At 37.7% G+C, this 25,640-nt stretch overlaps 1 protein-coding gene across 2 annotated transcripts in view; it reads right to left on the bottom strand.

The window, feature by feature from the left end:
• The window catches only part of chd1 (chromodomain helicase DNA binding protein 1), an 89,171-nt gene that overhangs the window by 31,552 nt on the left and 31,979 nt on the right, over positions 1–25,640 (bottom strand). The window contains exons 4-23 of one of the 2 annotated variants that reach the window (XM_052116265.1): positions 21,244–21,372; positions 18,356–18,408; positions 18,102–18,251; positions 12,926–13,185; positions 12,570–12,795; positions 12,383–12,483; positions 12,118–12,296; positions 11,887–12,011; positions 9,725–9,941; positions 9,285–9,374; positions 8,789–8,979; positions 5,770–5,958; positions 5,467–5,629; positions 4,776–4,928; positions 4,485–4,556; positions 3,612–3,761; positions 911–1,059; positions 654–750; positions 307–402; positions 30–206 (exon numbers count right to left, since the gene is read on the bottom strand). In XM_052116265.1, the coding sequence (XP_051972225.1) occupies positions 30–206; positions 307–402; positions 654–750; positions 911–1,059; positions 3,612–3,761; positions 4,485–4,556; positions 4,776–4,928; positions 5,467–5,629; positions 5,770–5,958; positions 8,789–8,979; positions 9,285–9,374; positions 9,725–9,941; positions 11,887–12,011; positions 12,118–12,296; positions 12,383–12,483; positions 12,570–12,795; positions 12,926–13,185; positions 18,102–18,251; positions 18,356–18,408; positions 21,244–21,372 (2,967 nt within the window). Of the gene's footprint in view, positions 1–29; positions 207–306; positions 403–653; positions 751–910; positions 1,060–3,611; positions 3,762–4,484; positions 4,557–4,775; positions 4,929–5,466; positions 5,630–5,769; positions 5,959–8,788; positions 8,980–9,284; positions 9,375–9,724; positions 9,942–11,886; positions 12,012–12,117; positions 12,297–12,382; positions 12,484–12,569; positions 12,796–12,925; positions 13,186–18,101; positions 18,252–18,355; positions 19,034–21,243; positions 21,373–25,640 lie in introns of those variants that run through there. The other variant, XM_052116264.1, reaches the window with a different exon arrangement.

Below are 25,640 nucleotides of genomic sequence, written 5' to 3'. Positions count from 1 at the left end.
CCTACTACCCTGTCTAAAAAAAGACAAACCTGTTTAGCGCATTTCCTCATGCGGGGCAGTAGATAAATCTCTGCAAGCTCCTTCTGTCGTTCCTCCTCCTCGAGTCTCCTTCGCTGCTCCTCTGGGATAATATCATCCCAGTTCTTAACATTCCTATCTGTGTCCATTTCAATCTCCTCTTCATCCATCATGGAGAAATTTGCAACCTGCAGGAAAGAGCAAGCATTGTTTGGTGTCATGTTAATCATGTGCTGGGTCTGGTAGACAGCCTTTGAGAAGGTCTTGGAACAGTGCTAAAGCATGTACCTTGAACTGTGAGAGGAGCTCCTCTCCCACATTCGATGGTCCAGGGTCATTCTCCCTGGTCTCTGCTCTCTTTAGTATTTCATCTATATCCATCTCCTACCAGATCAACCAACAGCTTGTCAAACACAATCAGCTGCACACCAGTGCACGTACATATACAGAGGGCCATTAAGATTCTCACACCTTTTCCATGACTTTCAGTTATTCATGATTAAAAGCGAAGGATTTTTAAAATCATTCTATAATGAGCATAAGTAGAACTAACTATATTCTCAAAAATGTCTGTCTTTTCCAAGCCTGAAAACCACAATTAAACCAATGGACCAATCTAGAATAACCCTACAGACCTGAGGTTCCTGCTCTTCTCCTTCCTGCTCCTTAAATAGTTCTTCAGCTCCAAACTTCAGGATGGCCGACAGCTCCTCCTTGTTGAATGGAGTGGAACTGTAGAGGAATAAGACAATCATAGTGAGCGATTATATAATTCTGAAGAGGACTCTGTTAGTTGGTGCACAAAAAGGAACCACTTATGCATTACATGGCTCCTGAACATGCCTTTAAAATATGATTAAGTCTTGGAGGAAAGTTCTATTGAAAGAAGTACCTGGAAGGCGCAGCACCCGTATGAAGGACTGTCTTCCCAGTGGTGTCCATCCTCTGAATCACGAGGTGGTCCAACACCATCTTCTTTTTGGCTCTTTCAATAATTTCCTCCTCTACTGAGCCCTTTGTCACCAGACGGTATATATTCACCTGGGAGAGAACCAAGGCAGTGTGTAATTTTCATTGGAGTTAAAATCTCATTATTACCTAATATATGTATAAATCAGAATTTGGTAATCAGTGCAAGAATGCCCAAAAAGTTCAAAAACAATATCCAATATATAAATGATGGACAGAGTGTAAGGAACAGAGTGACCTGTCAATGTTTGCTATGTTTTGAAGGGTAAGAAAAAGCTCACAAAATGTTGGGTGCACGCTTTTTCTGATCCTATATTTTGAGGGCGAAATATCAAAAATCGAAAAAGGTCGAATCTCAGGTCATCTCTTTGCTATGATTATTTTGAGCTGTAACAAGCTGTAACTTTCGTGAGTCATGTGAAATCCCCTCAACGTGTATAAATATCAGTCACTTTACACATTAATAGCTCTTCCACCCTTTTCTCTCCTTGATGAGCAAGGTAGATTTGCATGCCAAAGCTTAAGTAAACGAACAACATGCCCCACTCATTCTATCGGTCAGTACATATTATTGTCGTCAAAAATACCGGTACTCCGGTACCATGTCGGTACTCAAACAAAACATTTACGATACCAGAATTTCGGGAGATACTGGGGTACAGAGTACCGGGTGTACCTGGTACCCATGCATAGTCGGGAACTTTTGAACTCTCACAACAAACAAAAGATGACAAGCAAAGCTGCTGCGGAGTTTCAACTGAATCTTGTCGAAAAGAAAAGTGGAAAAAGCCAGGTTTGGAAATTCATAGGTTGGGGAAACATCATATGTAAAACGCAGCTGTCGCAATTTTCTAACGAGGAAACACATCAAACTTAATAAAACACCTGAAAGACATACACCCGGATTTATTCAAGCAACTAAAGCAGTTGAGTTTAAAAGCATATTATAATTTGCATTAGGGCTGAAACGTTTAGTTGACATTATCGACATCGTCGAAAATACAAAATTGACGAGAAAAATGTTCGTTGTTGAATAGTCGTTTGATCTCATTTCACGTAACATGAAATGGAGGAAGAATTACACAGATCAGTCCAGATGCATGCTAAACTTTCAGTTTATTTTCCCAAAATATTAGGGAATGATAAAAAAAAAAAAAAAAAAGTACATTCAGAAGCATGTACCATTGTGGGATAAGCGGAGGCGGAGCTCTTTAAAGGAAACACCCCGGCATTTCATCTTAAATGCAGTAAAATTTAATGTGTTATAGCTTTATTAAACTCATGTTAATAACTACGGAGTGGTGGTGGCGTAGTGGCTAAAGCACAGGGCTGTTAATCAGAAGGTCGTTGGTTCGAACCCCACGGCCACTACCATTGTGCCCTTGAGCAAGGCACTTAACTCCAGGTTGTTCCGGGGGGATTGTCCCTGTAATAATTGCACTGTAAGTCGCTTTGGATAAAAGCGTCTGCCAAATGCATAAATGTAAATGTAACTATAAACTCAGAAACTGCCATTTCTCTGTGTGGTCGGTGCCTCTTCCATGAGTTGCGCGAATGTCCCGATCTAAGGGGGAGAGATTGAAACTGCACCCGGCGGAGAGAGACTCTGCCTCGGGGACGCTCATCCCTCGAGCGCAGACGCTTAATGCAGCTAGATTAGAACTTATTTAATCATAATATCTATGTATATGTCCATATGAATTTCTTATCATGAAGAAAAATGGCAAAATGCAGCTTTATTAATAAGAGAGCACTTTGCAAATTAGTTTGGAAATAGTTTTTTATTAATTCTATTGTATGCTTGTTTATTTAGGTTTTGTTTTTAGTTCTTGGTAAAAATGTAAATTAAAAGTTGCAAAAGTTGAAGCAAATCTTATATAAGTGTTCAAAAATACTTTAAACATACATTGTTCAGTTTTGTATAAATAAAAATAATATATTTAAATTAAAGTGTTGCTCAATGGCATATTTCTGTTCTTAGTTCTGCTGCTAATGTTTTGTAGACTTTGTTATTAAAAGTGTTATTCAGTAACCTGTTTTTGTGTTTTGCTTTGGTACCGAAAATGGTATCGAGTACAGTGAAATTTCACTGGTATTGGTACCGACTACTGAAATGTTGGTACCGTGACAACACTAGTACACATACCAGGTCATTCAGTTAACGAATGAGAATTTTCTCGAATGCCGCTTTTCACTGTGCAGGCGCTGCTGTAGCCAAGCACGTGATTGGCAGTAGCTCTAACCAATCAAGGTATCTGCCTCGGTTGGACCGTGACTGCAAAGCTCACGATTGGCTGTAGCTTTAATCAATCATGAGGGTGTAAGCACCCTTAACCGGTGATGTTGTTTCACAATGTGCAGCCGCCAGCAGACACAAAACGATACAAATTTGTGTATTTTACTCCTATTCTGTGTCCCGATCGTTAACATGCTTTTGTACATGTAACAGAAACCTTGCTTGCAGCCCAGTCAAACAGTTTTATTATACTGAAATATTTTCCAGGACAAATTATTATTTTACAGGACATTAAGGTATTTTACACATTTTCCATGACTGGAAAACTGCATTGCAAAATGTCAGGTTTTCCAGGATGCGTGGGAACCCCGATTAGAGGGTTGTTCACCTGTTTTTTTTGTCCAATCCTATGAGCTCTGGCCTGCGCCTGCAGGTCATTCTGAGGGTTCCAGTCTGAGTCAAAAATAACCACTGTATCTGCAGAGGCCAAATTAATGCCAAGACCACCAGCTCGAGTGGACAACAGGAAGCAGAAATCCTGCAGAGACAAAGACAGTCATGTGAATGAGCCAAAAAATAAAAGAACAGCATGCAACATTATAACATTTTCCCCAACCAGAGGCGATGTGCGATAAAAGGTATCTTTTCTATGTTGTCTATTTTTTTTAACCAGCCACAAACATGACAATCAACAAATGACAGGACCTAAATTCAACCCCTAAATTGGTTTCCATTTCTGCGGCGTCGAGGCAGATAACATCACCACTGTGAACGATCTTCGAATGAGTGTTCGATCTTGTCCGATGTGTATCGGTCCAAAATGATTTCATAACAGTACATTAAAGCAGACATCTCACTAGCTGGTTCAAAACAACAAAATTTTGGCCGAGGGTGTAACACCTACCAACTATTGTGCTGAAATCTCCCTCTTTTCAGACAGAGGTCTGCCACACACACTGATTCAGAATGGTTATAGTTGGTGACAAGTCCCTCATACTTTCTCTCCAATTCCCTGTCACGTAGAAATCAGCTAAATAACAGGCCTACCGGTGAACATAATTATAACAGACTGAATTAGGATGTAATTCATGGACTAATTTTCCCATGTGTGCGATTGCATATTTATCCATTTGGACATTGCCGCAAAAAAACGAATGTCTAAATGCAGCTTAAGGGTGAACAGGACATACAGATTGTTTGTAGCTAGAATCTAATCGTGTCGCGTCTGGTTAGGGCATGCTGTAAAAAGTGTTTAACATACCTCTGAGCCATCTGCATTGAAATGATCTAATGCTTGCTTCCTCATCTCACCCTTTATGGAACCATCCAGTCTCTAAAAACACAAATGTATACGTTAAAAATTTTTTTTAAATGAGCAACAACAAACAAAAAAGTTTGTTGACTACAGAGCCACATCAGGCCTGGAAATCACAAGTAATTACATTTTCAGATATATTTCCAGGTATTCACATTGTCGACCGTGTGAACCCTACAAGTCATATCTTGATCCACCAGCTCTCATTTCCTCACTTTGAAAGAGTTCCTTAATCACCTGGAATAAGAACTGACGGTACTTCAGGTACTCGGCCAGGATGTCCAGCATCCGGACCATCTGGGAGAATATGAGCACGCGGTGGCCTCGTTCTTTCAGCCGCACAAGCAGTTTGTCAAGAAGAATCAGCTTTCCACTGCAGCGAATCAGATGCTGCAGACAGAATAACAATCCAATCAGTATTTAGGCATTGCAGAATTCACAATGGTTTAGTTAGCTGTGGATATGAAGGACAGAATGTTATGCCTCTGCACTAACTATTGAAACGACTTCAAATTTGACATGTAACTACCGACATCAAGGGTTTTGTAATGAAAATTCAAAACAATGTGTCCTTAAATAGGCGTGACGTTGCACAGTGTTAAGCAATAAATCACTTATCTTTTATCTTAATGAGATTTTGACCTAACCAGCAATTACTGTCAATCTGTTGTCAAAATATTTTGATGGTCACTTGCTTCCATGTCATTCATGTCGCACTGGATAGCTCTGATCACAATGGAATCCTATTGGTCCAAAATCCTGATCACATAGCTTTATATTAAACATAACATTTTATTCTGATAGGCTGCGATTTTCAAATTTCCCATTATTTCAACTTTAGGCAGGATAAAAATAAAAAACAACCTTATGATACATTGTGTCTAGTTCAGACAAGCTTCATACCCAAGAGCAATTCAGCTAAACACACCTGTAGGCCTTCTTGTTTGTTGTAGAACTCGTTGTCATCAGGTGGTTTAATGAGGTAGCAGTGGTTACAGCATTTCTTCAGCTCCATCATGATGTTGAGGAAGCCCGACGTGCTTCCTTTAGTGCCTTTACTAAGGGCTTTATAGTTCCTTGTCAATATCCATCTAATGAACAAATCACATTCATTACACATGATGGAGAAAAGCCAAGGAGCCATCAGACAGCACTGGAATAAATAGTTCACCCAACATCATTGAAAAAGTCTAGTTAATATCTCTCAGCTCTAAATGATGTTGGTTCTTACTTGTAGTATTGTTTCTGAATGGCACTCATCTCCACCCTGAGGATTTGCTCCACCTTGGCGGGCAGAGATTTCTCCACATCCTTCTTTACCCTGCGCAGTAGGAAAGGCTCCAGCTCTTTATGAAGGCTGGTGTAACCAGAGTCTCTACCTTTTCCATGATCCTCTTCAAACAGCTCCCACGAGTGAAACCTGCACACATGGCAACATATATCAGCATTGGGAAAATACATATTTCCAAAATTCTAATTAAGTAAAAAATTATAATTTTGTTTCTCAGTTCCATTGATTGCTCAAGGCCTAAACTGTCTTTTAAGGGTTAGTTCACAAAAAAAAAAAAAATCAGTCATTGTTTACTCACCCCTGTGTTAATAACCCCATATGACTTACTTTTTCTTAACACAAATGACAAAATAGCGAAAACATTTGCTCAGTGATGTCATACAATGGCGACCACCTCTTCAAGCTTCAAAAGGATGCAAAAGTATAATTCAGAATTCAAAAATGATTCCATGGTTATGAACTCATTCTATGAAGTTTGGTGAGAAAGACAAATCGAATGTATTATTTAGTGAAACCTTTGTCCGACCGTTGCTCTCCTCTGAATATCGCAGTATCTGTCATGAGATGGGGCATTCAAGTGAAAACTCATTTTATTTTAAAACAGGTTTGCAACAGCGATGCTCACAGCTGCACACAAACCAGAACACCAAACTAAATATGTCTGATGAGATGAGTTTGTAGTCAGAGAATAGATACATTTCTAAGCCTTATTTATTTGAAACAGAGTTCTCAATCAAACAGATAGACAGACATAGGAGGCTGAAGGCAGGCACACCATGTCCTAACCGGATGGCACACGAAATGGTTTGTTTGACAAAAGGTATGTTTACAATGTTAATCAGAGTTTTTGTCCCAACCAGCCATGAAGAGTGACAGTACATAGACAGTACTGTTGATCACTTGGTTTCTTGGCACCGGTCAAAAAACTTTCTCATGACAGGATATTGAAGCCAGCGTTTCACCAGCCAGTTAAAAATGACTTGATTTTGGGCAACAAAGTTACACCTACCAAATGTTTTCACTGAGGTATCGCTCTTTTCAGTAGTAGTTCTGACACAAATACTCACCGGTTCAGAATGGAGAAGGTGACGGACATTCCCGCCTCTATCACTTAGTTTGATATACTCTGAGGAACAATGATAAACATGAGGCTGGGCATAGAAATGCATCTATTCTATCAGGCATGAAAACTGGTCAGGGGTAAAAAAGGTGAGAAAGATACGCCAGCAAAAAATCCAATCCAATCAACTTTATTTATATAGCACATTTACAAAAAAAACAACTAGGTTACCAAAGTGTTGCACAAAGAATAAAAAGAAAATACAACAACACATAAAATATGGGGGCCATTTTAATGTGTGGAGGCAAGTCATTCCACAAAAAAAGAGGGGTCTTTTTTATTTTTTCACCAGAACCAGACTCTCAAGGGCCCGTTTTCTCTGTTTAGAACCATGTCTCAGCCTTCCCCTCTTCAGCTGCCTGTTTTTTGAGATCCTGAGCACTACTAGATTCTTTGCAGCCACAGTTGAGTCTCTTTTTAAGCAGACTCTGCTGCTGCTGGCGTTTGTTAGTGGTTCCTGCTGAACGGATGTTCTTGCAGAGTGTGCGATGCACCTCCCCATATTTGACATCATGTCGTCTGAAGAACTCTACTGCCATCTTCTCCCCGGATTGGAGGGTGTACTTGACAGTCTGAATGGCTATTGAATGTTACACATTATGGGCAAATATACTTTCTTTTGATGTTTGCCTAGTACCATAATAGCGCACATACAAATCAGGCACGCGTACGTAATATGAGCGCACAGAACCATATCCGCTGGTGTAAAACATCCTCGCGAGGGAGCATTTCTGCTCCGGGTGCACACAGAACAGTATCTGGAGCGCATTTCTGCTCCATGTGCATGCGGCTGTGACGAGTGCTTTTTCAGACATATTTTGAGGAGAAAAAACATTGTCTTATATTCGGACCAATACGGTAAAATATAATTATTAAATTAAAATCTGTATCTTTCTGGCCATGATCGTTTAAAATGTAAAACGTGCATTTTTTATTTATCAGCATCGTATTCAACATGTAAAACGGAGGTCAGGCTCATTTCTGTAAAAGCTAGCAGATAGGAGCTGGCTCCTGCTTGCATTAGCTTACATGTTTTATAGATAACGTGCAACAAGAGAAAGATACCGACATGTTTTATCCTGTTGATGACGTTAGCCTACATTACATCCAGGTTACTGCCACTAGTCTCCATAAATGAACAATTAGCTTAGCTAACATTATTGAATACATAATGTGGGATACAGTGGGATAAATAATGAAATTGGCAACATCACTGTTTCTGACAGGACAGTTAACATTGTAAGCTAACTTAAAGGCTTGCTTTCCGACATGCAGTTCGTTCGGCAGTGTGTCCGACTCGCAGTGTAGCAGACTTTGGGGGTGGGGGGGGGGAACTGCCCTACTCTGACTCGTATTGGCTGTCAGGTTTCGGCATTAGGAGTGATGATTGGTTAGGCAGAGCCTAAAGTAGTGAAGATTATGGTAACTATGCAGATATAGCAGGTAAATGCTTGAATGCCCTATTTCACAATCGGGGCTGTGTGAACTTGCTCCCATGCAGACTCATGAATGCGCAGGAGAATAACGGTCGGCAAACAGTTTCACTAAATAATACATTCAATTTTGTTTTCTCACCAAACCTTATCATATAAGGTTTTTCTTTGTGTTAATAAAGAAAGTCGAATGGGGTTATAACACAGTAGTGAGTAAACAATGACTACATTTTTTTTTTTTTGGGTGAACTAACCCTTTAAATGCTGCCATACGAACACAGAAACAGATATGACAAATTATTGCAAAATCCCCATGAAAAACTCACAGCACTGCAACAATAAAAAGTCTGTGGACAAATATCTAATAGAATTAATGTTTCACTAACACACAAGAGCAGCCACCTACTTCTCAGGCATGATGAAATGCAGTAAAGACCAGAGCTCTTTGAGGGAGTTCTGCAGGGGTGTGCCAGTGATCAGGAGCCTGTGGTTGGACTTGAACTCCATCATGGTCTTATAGAGGAGTGAGTCATCATTCTTGAGCCGATGGGCCTCATCCACACCAATGAATGCCCAGCTTACATTTCCTAAAAACGACTGCAGGAGAAACAGAACAGAAAGAGTAAGTAATTTGTTTATTAGACTTTTGTAGCCACAGAAAAATACTTATAAAAGTTTAAGCTTCTCATTTATAATGCATAATAAACTTCCTCCGTCAAGCACAATAAACCCTCACTGCGGAAAATGACAAACATAAGATGGTCCAACAAATCTACATAATGTGACCGCAGTAAACCTCTTAAGTTAACTAGAGGAAACAAATGCCGCAAGGAGAAAATTCTGATATTTGCAGATAAAAGTGCTCAGGAAGGGACAGCTATTGTCTCAGCTGCAATTAGTACCTTATCCTTCAGGAGAATTTCATAAGTAGTAAGCAGGATGTTGAATTTCAGTCGCTTGGTTTGCGGATGCATCCATTCATGTGTCCGGATCTAAACAAGCAGAAACAAATTTAAAACTGTGTTACATGAGGGGTTCAAAAATAAGAGGGCTTAGAGACATCAATAAAAAATGCAAAGCTCAAGGCATATAAGACCATGAATGTGTATTTAGTAGTCAGTTTCTATTATTCTCTTGAACTATGTACACATGCATGAGCATTCCCTTTTCAAGACAGTGTGTCAAGTTAAGAACAGTTGAAGTTAAACTTTTGTTACACCGCACAATGTCAAGTTACACAATAACAAGCCTAGGTGTAAAAAAAATAAAATACGACCTTCGAGTGCTTAAAACTTCCTGTAAACATTCTAGGAACAGCTCAGTCTTGCATTTCATTAAATACCATGTTTCTGCTGTTGATGTCACCCAGGTAGACAACAACGTTCATCTGAGGAGCCCACAATTGGATTTCTCTCTGCCAAGATGTGAGGGTGGACAGAGGCACCACCAGCAGGAAGGGCCCATAGAGTTGGTGTTCATGGAACAGGTAATTGAGGAAGCTGATGGTCTGTATGGTTTTTCCCAGACCCATCTCATCTGCTAGGATACAACTGTTCCCTCTGGGAAAGCAGAAGAGTATTAGTTATGAAGCAACTGATGAAAAAGGGTTCCCACTCTTTTTCAGAGATAAATTTACAGGACTTTTTCAGGACATTAGGTAATTTGTTACATTTCATAAAAGAGGCACAGAGGCATCAATTTCTATTTTGTGCAATTTCCAAAGAAGTGACCATTTTTATCTCTCTGTCTTTCATGTCACGGTACAAATCCTTGTGCATGCTTCAAAAGGTGCACATTTAAGTTTGTTGGGTCAGTACAAAAAAAACTCCAAACACAGCTGGAACATCATAATGGCCAGTAGATGTCATGCTTGCAATGCAACAAACAGAGATGATAAAAGAAAAAGATTTTGTAACAAGCTAAAGTTAAGGTAATAAAATTAAACTGAAAATATTTTCTGGCTACATACACACTACAAAGATTTGGGAGTGACAACCGCATGAATCCCCTACATTTTTATTTCAAATGTCACTGTATTTTGTTTGTGGTGGTTAAGTGCCAGCTGTTAAACATGTAAGGATTACCCTGAGGCCGCAGGGTTGATGAAACTGCAGTGAAGACAGACTCTAATATATAAATGAAGACGCATAACTATCTTTGTGTGATTTGCACCAGGAAAAGGTAAAACACTTCTCACACACATTATTGATCACGTCATTAACAACTACTGTAGTTGTCCAGTTTGGTTTTGTACACAATGTGGAATTCTCTGCTCTTTCGACAGGTTACTCAACTTGTCACGGCTGGATGGTCCCGTGCATTTTTAAAACACTGTTGGCTTGATCAGAGCAATAACATTCACAATATTAATGTGCAGTGTGAAGTTGGAAATAATGCAAATAAGACTGTGTTCTGCTCCACAAAGTTGTACACTAAGGAAAAACTCATCCAGTGTGTGTGTGCACCTCTTTACAGTGCTGAGCACTGTCTCTGCCCTAGACAGAAATTCATGGAGTGCCATGTTGGAGCTAGCTGCTTATTAGACTACAAGTACACATAGCCACTTAATACTTTGACTAAAAGTTTGAGCTGCTTTTTTACAATATAATAAAAAAATGTTCTCCTTCTGTGCCTTTGTTTTGTCTGCATCCACTGGTCTGACAAAACAGTTGTAAATAAATAATGAAGAATGTAGGAGCTAGCAAAACTTCAGTGGACTCAGCAACTTACAAATGTAAGTTCAATGCTTAAGTGTAGTAGAAATCTTTAAGTGTTCCATTTGGGATGATGCTACACTTTGAAAATTACATCCATATTAGAGTGCATATTATATATTTTTAAGTGTATAGTGTCGTTTGGGACACAGCTTAATACTGCAAGCAGACAGTCAATACTGATATCTGCAGATAAAATTGCTAAGGAATGAACAGCTAAATATTGTTTCAGCCCCAAGTAGTACATTATCATTCAGCAGAATTTCAATAAATAGATGTTCTATTTGGTTTTGTAGACACTATGTGGAATTTATAAAATTTGGGTCATCACTACCTACATTTTTCGGGATTGAATTTGGTTGTGGAATGCAGTTCTCACTCATAAATTAGTGATCTGTGTGTGTGTACAGAACAGGATCAAGCACTTTATGGAATTTGGTTTCAGTTAGCAAATATTTATTTGTTTATTTTTAGCACCATATCAGCAACAAGGCTATCCACACCATGAGAACAGACTAAGTACCAAAAACATAAAAAGTAAACTAATAACCTTGATTTAAACACACAGATGGTTTACACAAAATTAGCTTCTCATGATAAACTCTATATTAGCATCACCAAGGTTTGTTCTAATATTATTATTATTATTATTATTATGTATTATTGACAGTATTCAGTCATTCATTTTTTGGATTTTTAATTTTTCATCAAGATGGCAAGACTTTGGGTAAAATTACATGGGATGTCAGATTTGTGTCCAAAACTGAGGTGATGTGCAAAATGTACATACTTGCACCAAGAATGGGCCATCCAGTTCAGACTGTCCAACTGATAGTCCCGCAGTTCTAGGCCATCTCCACCAATATAGTGAGGCTGTTTCTTCATTGGCACAAATCGTGGTCTCTGTTTTAAAACCTAAATAAAATCAAACATCCTTTAAGTGACTGGGTAGTAGCTTATATCATTTCAAGTGTTCTGCAATAGATGTGTGCTCAAGGTCTAGTGTCTTGGAAAAGGTTACCTTGCAATCTCTGGAGGGGATGGATTTGGACTGATTTCGGCTCATGTATTCATCAATGCACTTCTGAAACTTTCTGGCAATAAGAGCTCCGTCTTCCCAGCTGCATTCAAAGTACGGCAGCCCCTGCCATTTACACAGGTAGTCTGGATAACCTGCAGCCGACTTCTGATTTGAATGTCCTTTAAGATTAAGACAACAGCAAGGATTAGTAAAAGCTCCCAACGATTTTTCAAAACAATGAAAACTAAGGACAGCGTCCTCTTACCAATGATTCTTTCCACAAATTGATACTGTGAATGCAGATCATCCATGAGTTCCTGCTGACAGTTTAAGTATTCCACATCCTCAGGTGAAGCAGTTTTGAGCCTGTGGACACAGTGTCCAAAAACAGAATCAGCACCAACTAAAGCCATGTTACCTACAGGAAATTATATTTCTGTAAGCATTCATACCATTTCTTCCTCTCCTGCTCTTTCTTCTTGAAGTTGTCCAGTTTCTTCATGCCCTTCACATTTTGTTGTTTGAGAGTCTCCTCTGTTTCCCAGGTGTTGTGAATGTGAGACCAATTCTTCCATTTGATCAAATATTGCACCTCACCAGGCTGCCTGTTAGGGTCAAAGTTGGCGTTGGGGTCTCCGTCTGCCTCTATGGCATAAACTGTTGTCACAGCCCCTGTTGCTGTAAGGGACAAAATGACACCTTAACAAAAGCAGTGCCACTATAAATGATATCTGCTAAACTGACTGAAAGTTCTATCCTTCAAATTGTCAAAAAATGCAAATCTAGCATGTTTTGGGGCCATCCTTACCTCCTTTCAATCCCATTCTAATTTCCATCACTCTCTCCAGTGTATCAAACTCGTCTTCCTCTGGTGGAGGCACATCCTCTCCACACACCTCCACCAAGTCATCTGAATCAGTTTTCAGCTCCTCGTCTTCTTTGTAGCTCACATTGACTGTGGCCTGCCGCCGAGGTCCTGCTAGGGCCTTCTTATAATCATCCTCTTCATCTGAGGAGAGGGAGGGCTTCTTCTTTGAAGCTTTGCTCTTCCCATTCCTAGCACTAGCCCTGAGAGAACAGAAGAGATCCAGGCAGTTTTTAACAAAGTAAATTACAAGACTAAATGTTTTTGAGCATAATGGTGTACTGAAACGACATGAAACAGCATTTACAACACATTTAACTTCTATAATGTGACTAGGGATCTGTAAGACTAACAGACTAGTGGACTAAACAGTAAATGATAAAATAACAGATATATGGTTTAATATTAAGACAAAAAAATATTTGGACACTTGATAATGGATTCATTAAAGATTACAATTTCAAGTATTTTAGTTTGCAATCCTTGCGTTCGCAGAACTTCTTGACAACGTCTGGGCATAGAATCAACAAGTTTCTATAAAAGCTGTGGTGAAAATTTACTCTAGGTTTCAGCCAACAATGCTTTCAGTTCATCCACATCCTACAGCGTAGGATGGTTGCTAGGGTGTGGCTAAGTACCCCAAGTTCTCATAATGATACTTGACCGATTGCTCACCCAATTAAAACAAACTAACTCACATGTCTTTAGAACATTCTGATCCGAAGATATTACACTGTAATTGAAACCCATTGCTAGGGTGCTCTAATTGGTAGCCAGGGTGTGGCTAGCCAGTGATCAGTGAAATTCGTATTGGCTGCTTACTAACCTGACTCAAAAGAGCCAAACCCCAAGTGTCTACAATATTCTGTTCTGAAGATATTCATCTAAGCCATTTGGAATGGAAGTGTATGGGGCTGTTGCTAGGGTGCTGTATATGGTTGCTAGGGCATGGCTGCACAATTTCCAAGGTGATACTTAAAGACTGATTGGTAGTCTGAGTGAAATGAGCCCACCCCCACGTCTCTACGACAATTTGATTGGTTGATATGATCCCACAAAAGTGTCTTGTCATAGTAGGGTAAAACAATTGTTTTCATGGGCGAGACCCTTGCCATAGTATGCCTATGGGGCATATTTGTGCCCGTTTTACCCCCCCAGGGGTACATCTTACCCCCAAACTTCAGGACGTTTTTTTGGCCCCCAGGGGAGCACCTCCCACCCCCTTAAAAAAGTCATAAGCACAGGTGTCAAAGAAACCGGTCGATCTGACACCTCATTCATGGGTCTACACTAAACGGTGCGGGATGTTTTAGGTGCCGAAATTTTGTACGGAAGAATAAGAACAACAACTAGTATGTGAGATTACAATGTTTTGCTCGACAAGCACTACTAATTACTTAAAGTAGAAGTCCTAAATGACTTGGCAAAACTATAGTTTGCTAATATTAAATCTGTGGAATGATTAAAAAATTAGTTTTACTAACTTCAACCTAAGTCGATGTAAACTGTTCTGACTTAAACTGTACCTACAAATAGTAAATCCAGAGAAACTGATAATTTTGCAGTGGTCTCTTTTCCAGAGCTGTGTGTGTGTATTTGTGTGTGTGTGTGTAAATACACACACACACACACACACATATTAGGGATGTCAATCGATTACATTTTTTAATCGAATGAATTACATGTTGTCCCGATTAATTACAATTAATCACAAATACAAATATTTGCTGAGAAAGCCCCTCATATAACAATAATTCAATATATAATGATTATAACATTTATATCAATATATAATAGTAATCTTTAAATATTAAATTATATATATATATATATAAAATATATATATATACACACACACATACATATATACACATATACATATATAAATAACATATATTCAGATAATTAAAATGCATTACATTCTTGTGGCAGAGGAGTTAATCATTGATAAGACAATACAAAAAGTGGCTTTAGAATAGAATGTATTGTTTACTACCATATTATTGATCATAAGTCAATCATTGACACAGTTCACAGCAATCCATTACACAAGTGAATTTGTCAATCAGTTGGAGATTAATTATGAGGGCTTGTTTAAGAACCCGTCAATTTACACCTGCGTCAAATATGCTTGTGTAGTGCATCGGGTGTGTTGCGTCATAAACATAAAATGTTTAGGTCACTTTGTCAAGTTAAATATAGTTTAATACTAAATCTTTAAACACATCTTGAGATCCCTTAGTTCGTATTTGCGCTCCTTCGTTTTGAACACAAGAACGTAACGCATGTTTGTGTTGTTCTGTCTGCTGGATGGTTGTTTTCTTCACTGTATAAACTGCGCATTGCTCATACAGCTGAAATTTCACTTACTGACCTCTGGAGTAAACAGGTGGTACTACAAGCTTGCATTTCTCAGGAATCTTCCTTATTATGGTCCGGGGGCATTGCGATTAATTGCGTTAATCTTTTTAGCGCATTATCTTTTGTCAAATTAATTGCACTGAATTAACACGTTAAATCGACAGCCCTAATACACACACATATATACATATATACACACGCTTGCATGTTGTCAAAAGTTTTTCAATTAAAGAAAATAAAAATGACTAGCAAATGGCGATTCTCTCCAACGTGTCTGTAGAGGGTTGCAGAACTTTGCCTTACTCTAACCCACTGTCTCCAAACTACCCAGGTATCTTCAGGACATGTTGATAATGCATTCCAATTTTCCTTTAAATTCAACAATGCACTCAAAAGTGGAAAATCAATAAGGAGGACAGGCAGTATGGACAATTTGGAAATATTTGTATAGTTGAAATCCTCTTGACCCAAGGAATGCACAAGATTTTAAGACATACCTTTCAAAAGTAACAGCGTTAAACAGCCACTTTGAAATTTTCTTGACCCATAGGTGGTGCGGTCACCTAATTTTGCATGTACCCTCAGATAACGGTCCTAATGAAGCTTACCCATACATAGTTTCGTTTTGATAGGACAAAGGGTTTATAGTGATACAGACTCACTTTCAGTTTTACATCGACCTCTTTAGCTTTGTGATGCTGTAACTTTTAAATAAAAGGCAAAACTCTCAATTCTGTACTATTAATTCTGTGCGGCTTGGTCTGGAGATTTATAGATATATTTTAATTTCCATTGTTTGGACAAATCGGACTAAGTTTGAAGGAACAGAAACGTTTCAAAGTTAAAAGATGGCAGCCACTGTAATGTGCAGGGTTTTAATTTAAAAGGTCCTTGAATCATCGTTGAAGGGTCTAAATCAAGAGGAGAGTAATCAGGAAAAAAAAGAATTGGGTCTCTAGGACAAATGGTTCAAAAGATACGCACAAAAGCAAAGTTCATTTTTGAATTGGTGGTGGCACAATGGCGTTTGTCCTGTAGGTCCCAAATTTGCTATGGGGACTATTCATCACTACCACCATCAGTGTGCCAAATTTCATAATTTTCCTACAAACAGTTCCATGGGCTGCCAGCCTGAAGTTTTATAATAAAGCCGCCTTTTCACCGTCTCCATCATTCACATACGACTGTCTTATTTCTCCCCCTAGTGGCAGTTGTGATGAAGTTGTCAGTAGATGGCAGTTGTCTCATGTTGCTCCCAATGGATTTTATTCATGAAGGGAGAAGCTATCAAATGTTTACCTTAGAATGACATTACTGTGTGTGATTTTATTGAGCAGATGAAGGAATTCAATAAAATTCATGATAGTTTTTCACTCAATATTTATTATTAATAGTATTATTTATTATTAAAACTGTTTTATGTAGTTATTATGATAATTTACAGCAACAACAACCATAAAAAAGCAAACGTAAAGCTGAAATAAATAGATGTGAATTGAAATATGAAGATTTCAATTCACAAATTTAACAAATTTACAAATAACAAATTTAAATCACGTTTACTGTAATAAAAACGCTTTTTGTAATATATTTGCAACGTAGACAATCATTTCTGACTTCGACGTTCATAACTGTCCAAAGTTCAGCTGTAGCTGCCATTTAGTATAAAGTTTAGGTCAAAATCCATTGATATTTCTCACTGATAGCTTTGCATGAATACATCACATCAGGTCAGATGTTCGCATTAGGTCTCGTCAAACGTGTTGAAATATTTCAACACAGCCAAAGCTCAAATCGGATCCGAAATGTTGCATCAGGATATGGTCGCAAGACCACGTAGCTCCTGTGTGACTCTCCACTGGAAATGACTGATTTCCATCCTAGTGTTTGTCGTAAGCAGTGAAAAGGTTGCTTAAGAGGAAGAAAACTAATGGATACAACTGGTGCCAAAAGCAACCTTCGGGGCTTGGCCCCTAATAATAATAATTTTAATAATTGTTAATATAATACATATATAATACAATTGTTATATGTATATTTCTGTAATTTCTTAATGTAGTATTATCCATTATCAGATAATTATCTATTATCAGGGGTGATAGACAGTGCTGTGGCACCTATTGAATCAGTTACTTATTAATATTCTTCTGGCTGGGAGACTTTGGTAGCCCATAGAACCATAGCAAATTTGGGACTTCTAAAACAAACTCTTTAGCGCCACCACCAGCTAAAAAAATTTACTTTTGCGTGTATCTTTTGAACAGCTTCAGCGAGCATTTGTTTTAGAACCTGGTGTGTTTTCTCCCTTGGTTCGGTTCGTATAGGTATATGTGAATACATCAACTGCATTAGCTTCCGCACCAAAACAATAGGTTCGAGACCACCTGGATGAGGTTCTTCAATAATTAAGAGCTTAAAAGCTTAAGAGGGACCCACAGTCTGAGTATTTGATTGTAACCCTATATAAATTACAATTATTTTTAGTAATAACAGTAAACAAAAACATGCAATATTATAACTTATTGTGAAATTGCACTTAATTTGTGCAACACATTAATACTATCACTATTTTTAATTTTTCCCCAGTCACCGTTCCTCTGCCCGGTTAGGTAAAATCAGGTGTTAATGTCACAATCTATAGAACTTGGTGGCACCAATGCCAATGTTCTCATGTGTTTTGAGCTCTGAAAAGAAAGCAGAAGTCATTTACATAAAAACAAATTCCAGACTAAACCTAAAATCAAGGTGAAAATAGTACTTGTTTGGAGGTTTTCTGCTTTTGACTTTTTGACTGGGCTCATAGTCAGACACAGACTCATCACTGTTCCCCTCCTCTGCAGAGGAGCCCGATGAGCCACTTCCCGAACCAGAGCGAGAGTCCGAACCCGAATCAGAGTCTGATCCAGACCTGCACACATAACAGGAAACACATTTTAAAAAGAAGCTAGAGTGAGACTGAATCTATTTTGGATCAATGCAAAGGGTTTACACATCAAATATACATTCACTCACTCTTTACTCTTGCTTTTTGAGTCATCGTCTGAGTCATCACTACTGGAAGAGTCCTGCAGGTAAGGACATAACATGTTTATTGGAACTGAAAACAAGTACATAAATAGAGCAGAGAAGACAGCAAATACCACAGCAGCTACAAGATTTAAAAGGGGCAAGGAGGATGTAGGGCTGGGCGATATGATTATATTTATATATATAATTTTCCTATATTGTGTATATATCATGATATGTAAATATCCTTGTGCGCAGCACAAGCATATCAGTGAGCATGCTTCATGTGAGACTGAAAGCAGGCTTGAGCGAGAAATGAGTTGTGGCTGGCAAAATTGCCTGTTATTTGTGCACGCTGGTTTAATTGCCTGATTTACTAAAGGAATTATATAGATCAGGTAATGCCGCAAACACGGCCACAAACTCATTGCTCATTCTCTGCAATTCTGATTTTGCGGGCCAATTCGGAGTACTATACAGTGAATGCAGCAGCAGTCCAACGTGATCTGACACACTCTGCCATGACAGCATCACTGCGATCCAGAGATCTGGATCATCTCTTTAACATGCCAAGGTGTGCTTCACTACATCACAAATCCATACTTCATTTGATGAATTATTGCCAATATGATCAATAGAAAAGTCAAGAAAATTAAGGGGAGCTTTTTATTAACCTGTTCAACTCTTAAACCCATTTTAAATATCAAAATGATATAATCACTATCATCCTTCAATATTTATATGTCCTGATGGATACCAGTCTCATTACAGTAATCATTACCGGTATCATTACAAAGCCAAGACCCACTAATTTTCACACAAAACCATCATTTACTTACTTATTTTACATCGTGCAGCATTTGAATGTTTAAATTCCCACTTCCGCAACCAATATACAGAAAAATCAAGTATGATTATGAATTTGAATATTTTTCATATCTCTAAGATTTGATTAACATAGACAAGCCATATATCAAGCAAAAGCTCTCATTCTGCAGATTATATTTTGTTTATTTTGTAAGAATAAAACAATAGATCAAATGATCGCTGAATGGATCACAAAGATCTTTTATATTTGTAAACACAGTAGAGCAGAACATAGGTTGCGATTTCATAAAATCGGCAAAATATTGTATTGTCTACTGATAATGACGAGACACATATCATTGGAAAATTGATGATCAAAGACATGTACATCTTTCCCTACCGAAGAATCAGAGATTGAGATAATCATCATCATCATCATCATCCTAGTCTGTGCACAACTGGGCGTCAACACGAGGCCTGTAACGTGCGCTCACGTGAGACGCACTTCGTATTGCCAAAGCACTTGCAGATGCACATGGAGACTTATTTCTACTTCTTATTTCTCAATATGTTTCCAAAAAAGCTTTTGTTGGTGCTTAGGCTGTTTTAGAGCAACTGGATTAATATATAATATATAAATTGCAAACCCTTATAGATTGTGTTTGCAAATTATATAGCTGTTTATTGTCATTTTCATTCAATATTTGCTTGTTCTAAAGAAATATTTGCACTTTGTATTATTGTTGCAGTATATTACTGTTTTACATTTTATATTAGTTTATACATTTGTTATGATATTATAAATAAATAAAAACATCTTCACAATTGTCTCAGGTCTACTTTTCATCTATCGCATTACTAATATTTTGTGTGTCTTTGAAAATATGATAAGAAAACCTGTTTGGGTATCCTTGTAAGTGCTGTTGTCATGTATACCAAATAATAAAAGTAGGATTTTTGGTGTAATATTCTTTGAAATAGCTTCTTTTTGCATTTTGGATAACCCAGGACCTTGGAGACACTAAATGGCCATTTTGCCTCCCTTCAGTTTCATAGTAATACCTTTTAAATGGTAAATGATAGAGAAATGTTTATTTTTTTCAGTATTTTCTGCCATCTAGTGGAATCAAACAAAACTTGCCATATATAAAAAGAGCATACAGGGCTTGAGTTATGCATTTTCAAAGACATAATCTGTTTATTACAGTAGTTTGAACACATACAATAACAATTATTGATAATAATAATACAATAATTAAGTTTCCTTAAAAATTAGACCAAAATTTTACTTCACTGTATGTGGGTAAGAGGAGCCTTCAGATTTGGGTATGACAGTTTGGATATGAAAAAAAAAAAACCTAATAGTTGAACAGGCTAAACAGGTGACATCTGTGGTGTTTGTACACAAAAGCCGACACCGATTAGAAAAATCTGAGTCGTGCGAAGATGAACACTTGTTTATACAAACTTGTTTTTATTTTTTTGCAAGGCATTTATAAATATATTTGGAATTTATTTTCTGCAAGACGTGTTATTTTTGTGCATTTATTTAATTTTTTTTACTAAAATAAAATGTAATATTTTCTTTGTTACTTTGCTTTGAAAAGAGTTTGAGGAAATTGTATAATATTGGTCAATAACATAGACTGAAATTTGGCATAATGTGAAATAGAGTATTATGGTAAGGTTGAATTTTGAGTGGTTATTTTAATTCATGTTTAACTTTGACGGTCTGTCAAGTACTAAATAAAGAGAAAATGATTTGAGCGGAAAGTTGTTTGCATTTAAAAAGCATATCACTGACAAGATTTTCCCAAAATAAAAAAGGCATTATAATATGGTTATTTACAATGTTAACAGATTTTTAATGGTTTTCCAGAATAAAAAAATAAATAAATACTATATTGTGATATAAATAGTTATCATGATATAAAATCACTCATATTGCAATTTAAGATTTTGTTAATATCATCCATAATCGGAAAGGGGCACAGCAAAATTCATCAAAAAAAAAAAAAACAGCTCTATGATGATTTTATGGTCCGAATTTCATTAAGTGACTGTTCTGCAGTACATGCATGCAGTACCTCATCTGAGCCACTGTTTGAGGAGCTCTGCTGCTGTTGGAGTTGCTCTTGTTGTAGCTGGAGTTGCTCTTGTTTCCTGAGCATGGCTGACCTTTGCACTGTCAAGATACTGGGGTTGGACTTCCAAAACTACAGTAAAGAGTGGCAAAAACATGGAATTAATACATGGCATATACCGGCTCTGTTCCACAACCATGTGAGCTGCCTACATTATGCAGCATTTTAAGGCATCATAGGTGCACTCCCAACATAAAAGCAATCCCAGAGTCAGGGATCGTATAGGTTTTTTTTTTTAAGAGTGAAATTTAAGCACTTTTCAAGCATTTTTAAGATACCTTAATCATATTTTCAAGCACCTCAAAGCTTTACATATTATCCTATTCTAAATGTTAATTAACAAAAATGCAACAATAAAAGCATCCTCTGTGATTTTAAACATTGTCCAAACTATAAAAATGTAAGTTTCAAGAATTCCTTCAAGCCCACAGATAGTCAAGACAGGAATCCTTAATATGATTACAACCAAAGTTTTGCATTAACAGACACATTCAGCTACACATGTTATCTATTTGGCATGAATTACCATAGGGTACCTGTATACCTGGTTACTGTAGTTAGTTATTCATTTTCATGTAGAAAATTTAAAGAAAAATAAAATAGATTGGGCTATTTTAAAAAAAAGCGCTTGTGAATTTTTCACATTTCAATGTGATAGGATTGTTTTCCCTCACACTAGCATAAGACGTGACTGCAATTATCAGACTGATTTGAAGAATATTACGTTATTGTTATTATATTTACATAGTGCAATAATGTAAATACATCTCATGTACATATGTAAATTCACATATTTAATTCAATAGTCTACATACCCCAACCTAGCATACATTACCATTTGCACATGTACATATGCCATTCTGTTATGTCATATTATTTGTATGTCTATTTATACTCTTAACTAGTTTTATATTCTGTGTCTCACCATAATATTCTGTGCACTCTTGTTTCTCCTATCATCAAAAAAAAAAAATCTGTATGTGAGAACACTTGGCAATAAAGCGCATTCTGATTTTGATTATAAAAACACATTTTATGATGAATATTATTCTTCCATGAACTAATTAAATGGAAAACATGACTTGATTATTTGAAACTTGCAGAAACCCTGTTTGATAAGCAGTGTTACATGTTTAAAGGCATTGCTGAATGTGTGCCCGATTCTAGCTTTACAATTGCCCCTTTGCCTACATATTTTCGCCATCTGAACAACTGAAATCACTCATTCTATTCATAATAACAATATAAATATATATATATATTTATATTGTTATTATGAATATAATGAGTGATTTCAGTGGCAAGTTTTGCAGATGTTTCTGCAAGTTTCAAATAATCAAGTCGTGTTTTCCATTTAATTAGTTCATGGAAGAATAATATTCATCATAAAATGTGTTAATCATATTATTGGTAAATGTACCAACATATCAATACATAATTTAAATAAACATAAATAAACAATACTTGACTACAAATTATACAAAATTATTTAACGTAAAGCATCTGGAACGTCCGTGACAACTTCAGAGATTTCAATATATAATATTATATTACTGTAATATAATGTTAATTTTATTGTAGTACAAAAGTAATATTTTTGTCATAAGTTAATTCATTCACACAGCATTGGTCCTATTAAACCCTCAAGACTTTATGGTAAAATGAAGACATATGTATTCCTTGCAATGTTGTAACACTTTGCGTTCTCAATGCACATGATCAGAAAAAAGCACCGCGCACTGTTAGCAAACCAATCTATGAACAGTCCTGAGATGGATGGAGTTTGTGTGGGCTGCCCGATGTTTGCAAGCCACTAAGACAGTTAAAAAAACTGCAGGTGGGCTTGGACCATTGTTAATCCAGACTATTTATTTGTATAGATTTATTTAATTGAATCGCAGCCTTTTGGGGGGGTTAATAAATAACAGGCCACATTGTGAATTAGGGCCCAAGCCTTGAAAAGGCAAGGCAATATTGTTTTCGTTAGAATATTATTTTTCTTACGACTATTCGGGCACTTTTGGGGCTCTTAACGTGCTCTAAAACTCTTGAAACTTTGCACAAGGGTCAGAACCCGCGGCCATTAGGGCCGGGCTGAAGCTGGCTCGACGGCGCCCCCTGGAACGGGGTCCGAAAACTTGGTCCATAAATCAAACACGCTTGCATGTAATAATATGAAACTTGGTACACATATAGATCTCATCGTTTCATATATCCTTCATACTTTTACTTTTTACCCCAGCCCAACAGGAAATCGTCTATTTAGGGTTGTTTGGAAAACGCATGCAATAGAATTTGAAATACTCCTCCTAGAGAATTCCACCAATCGCCACGAAACTCGGTCAGCATGAAGTCAAGACATAGAGGATGAAAAATTGCCGGCGGATTTTTGATATCTCGAACGGTTTGGCCGTGGCGAGGAAACAAAATGATGGCGCGAAAAGAGAAACAGGAAGTGTGTTATAACTTCTGCAAACATTAATTGATCTCGATGAAACTACAGCAGTGTGTTCGCTGTAAGAGGCCAATCGCATGGATGTGACTATTGTGAGTCAAAGTTATAGCGACACCAACTGGCAGAATGAAGTGTGTCACTTTCAAAATGCTTTGAAATCACCCTCTTATTTTTACCCGATTTACTTAAAACTTTTGGTGTGTAATGTAAACACACGGCAGATGTAGACATGTGAAAGGATTATTGATATCTTCGATACTGTTGCCGCGGCAATGCTTCAAACTTGAATATTCTTTTTTGATGCTTTTGAGACTCTTAGCATACTTGAAATTGCATGAAACTCGACAGACACATCACATTTATTAGCCAGTAGACATGTGCAAAGTTTCAGAAACGGGCGTGGTGCAGGGGCTCAGTAGCGCCACCTTTTGACAAAAGTGGGGGGGTTGCTTTACACTTTGACCCACAGTCACAAAACTCAGTAATTATATTGTTCTCATCGAGCCGGACAACTTTCTAATTTACAGTCATTAGCTCAGACCAACAGAAAGTCAGATATTTTGGTTTGAATGTGGATGTTTTGGAGAATTTTCTCTCCCTCTCTCACTGACCCTACGTCTCTCTGTGTCTGTGGGGAGGGTGCTGATTTGGCTGATGAGTGAGAATGCTTTTATTTTTGTTTTTCAAGGTTTTGGGGCCCTTAACGTGCTCGAAAACTCTTGAAACTTTGCACACGGGTCAGAACCCGCGGCCATCAGGGCCGGGCTGAAGATGGTACCCGGGCGTGGCAGGGGGGCTCGACAGCGCCCCCTGGAATGGGATTCGAACACTTGTCCATATATCAAACATGCTTGCATGTAATATGAAACTCTGTACACTTGTAGATCTCATCGGGCCGAACAACTTTCGTGCTCTAAGTTTTACGCCAGCCCAACAGGAAGTCGGCTATTATTGCTTGTTTGGAAACACATGCTCTGGAATTATATATATATTCCTCCTAGAGAATGAATCCAATCGCCACCAAACTCGGTCAGCATGAAGTCAAGACATTGAGGATGCTACATTGCGGACGGATTTTTGATATCTCGAACGGTATGGCAGAGGCGAGGAAATTTAGACGATTTAGTACTGTAGCTAATTAATTTAGGACTAAAAAGGACACATAAAGTGTGTTATAACTTAGTTAGTTCTATCTACAGTTACAAAACTCGGCGTGTATATTGTTCTCTTCAAGCCGAACAACTTTCTAATTTACAGTCATTAGCTCCGACCAACAGAAAGTCAGATATTGTGGTTTGAATGTGGATTTCTTGGAATTTTTCTCTCTCTGACAGACAGAGTGGCCCCTCCCGTTCTGTGTTTTTCTTTCTCTCTGTCTCTCTCTGACAAAGTGCCCCCTGCCAATTCTGTGTGTGTGTGTGTGTGTGTGTGTGTGGAGGGAGCCAGACAATTTTCCAAATTTACAGTCATTAGTCGAACAGAAAGTCTGATATTTTGGTTTGAATGTGGAACACATTTCAAATGAAACTTTGAAGCTCCAAAAACCTCATAAAGGTAGCATATAAAGGGAGCAAATAGCAAGGAAGTGTGTTATAACTTCTGCATACATAAACTGATCTCGATGAAACTTCAGCAGTGTGTCACATGGATGTGACTATTGTGAGTCAAAGTTATAGCGCCACCAACTGGCAGAAGGAAGTGTGTCACTTTCAAAATGCTTTGAAATCACCCTCTTATGTCTCAAGTGAACAAACATACCAACAGAAAGTCAGATATTTTGGTTTGAATATGGAACACATGGAATGAACTTTGAAGCTCCAAAAAGCACATAAAGGGAGCTTAAAAGCAAGGTAGACTGTCAAAATCTGTCAGACTTCTGCATACA

Source organism: Xyrauchen texanus, chromosome 43 (assembly GCF_025860055.1).
Source record: "Xyrauchen texanus isolate HMW12.3.18 chromosome 43, RBS_HiC_50CHRs, whole genome shotgun sequence".
NCBI lineage: Eukaryota > Metazoa > Chordata > Actinopteri > Cypriniformes > Catostomidae > Xyrauchen > Xyrauchen texanus.
Note: the sequence above shows the minus strand (reverse complement) of the source record. Positions and strands in the feature narration are given on the sequence as shown.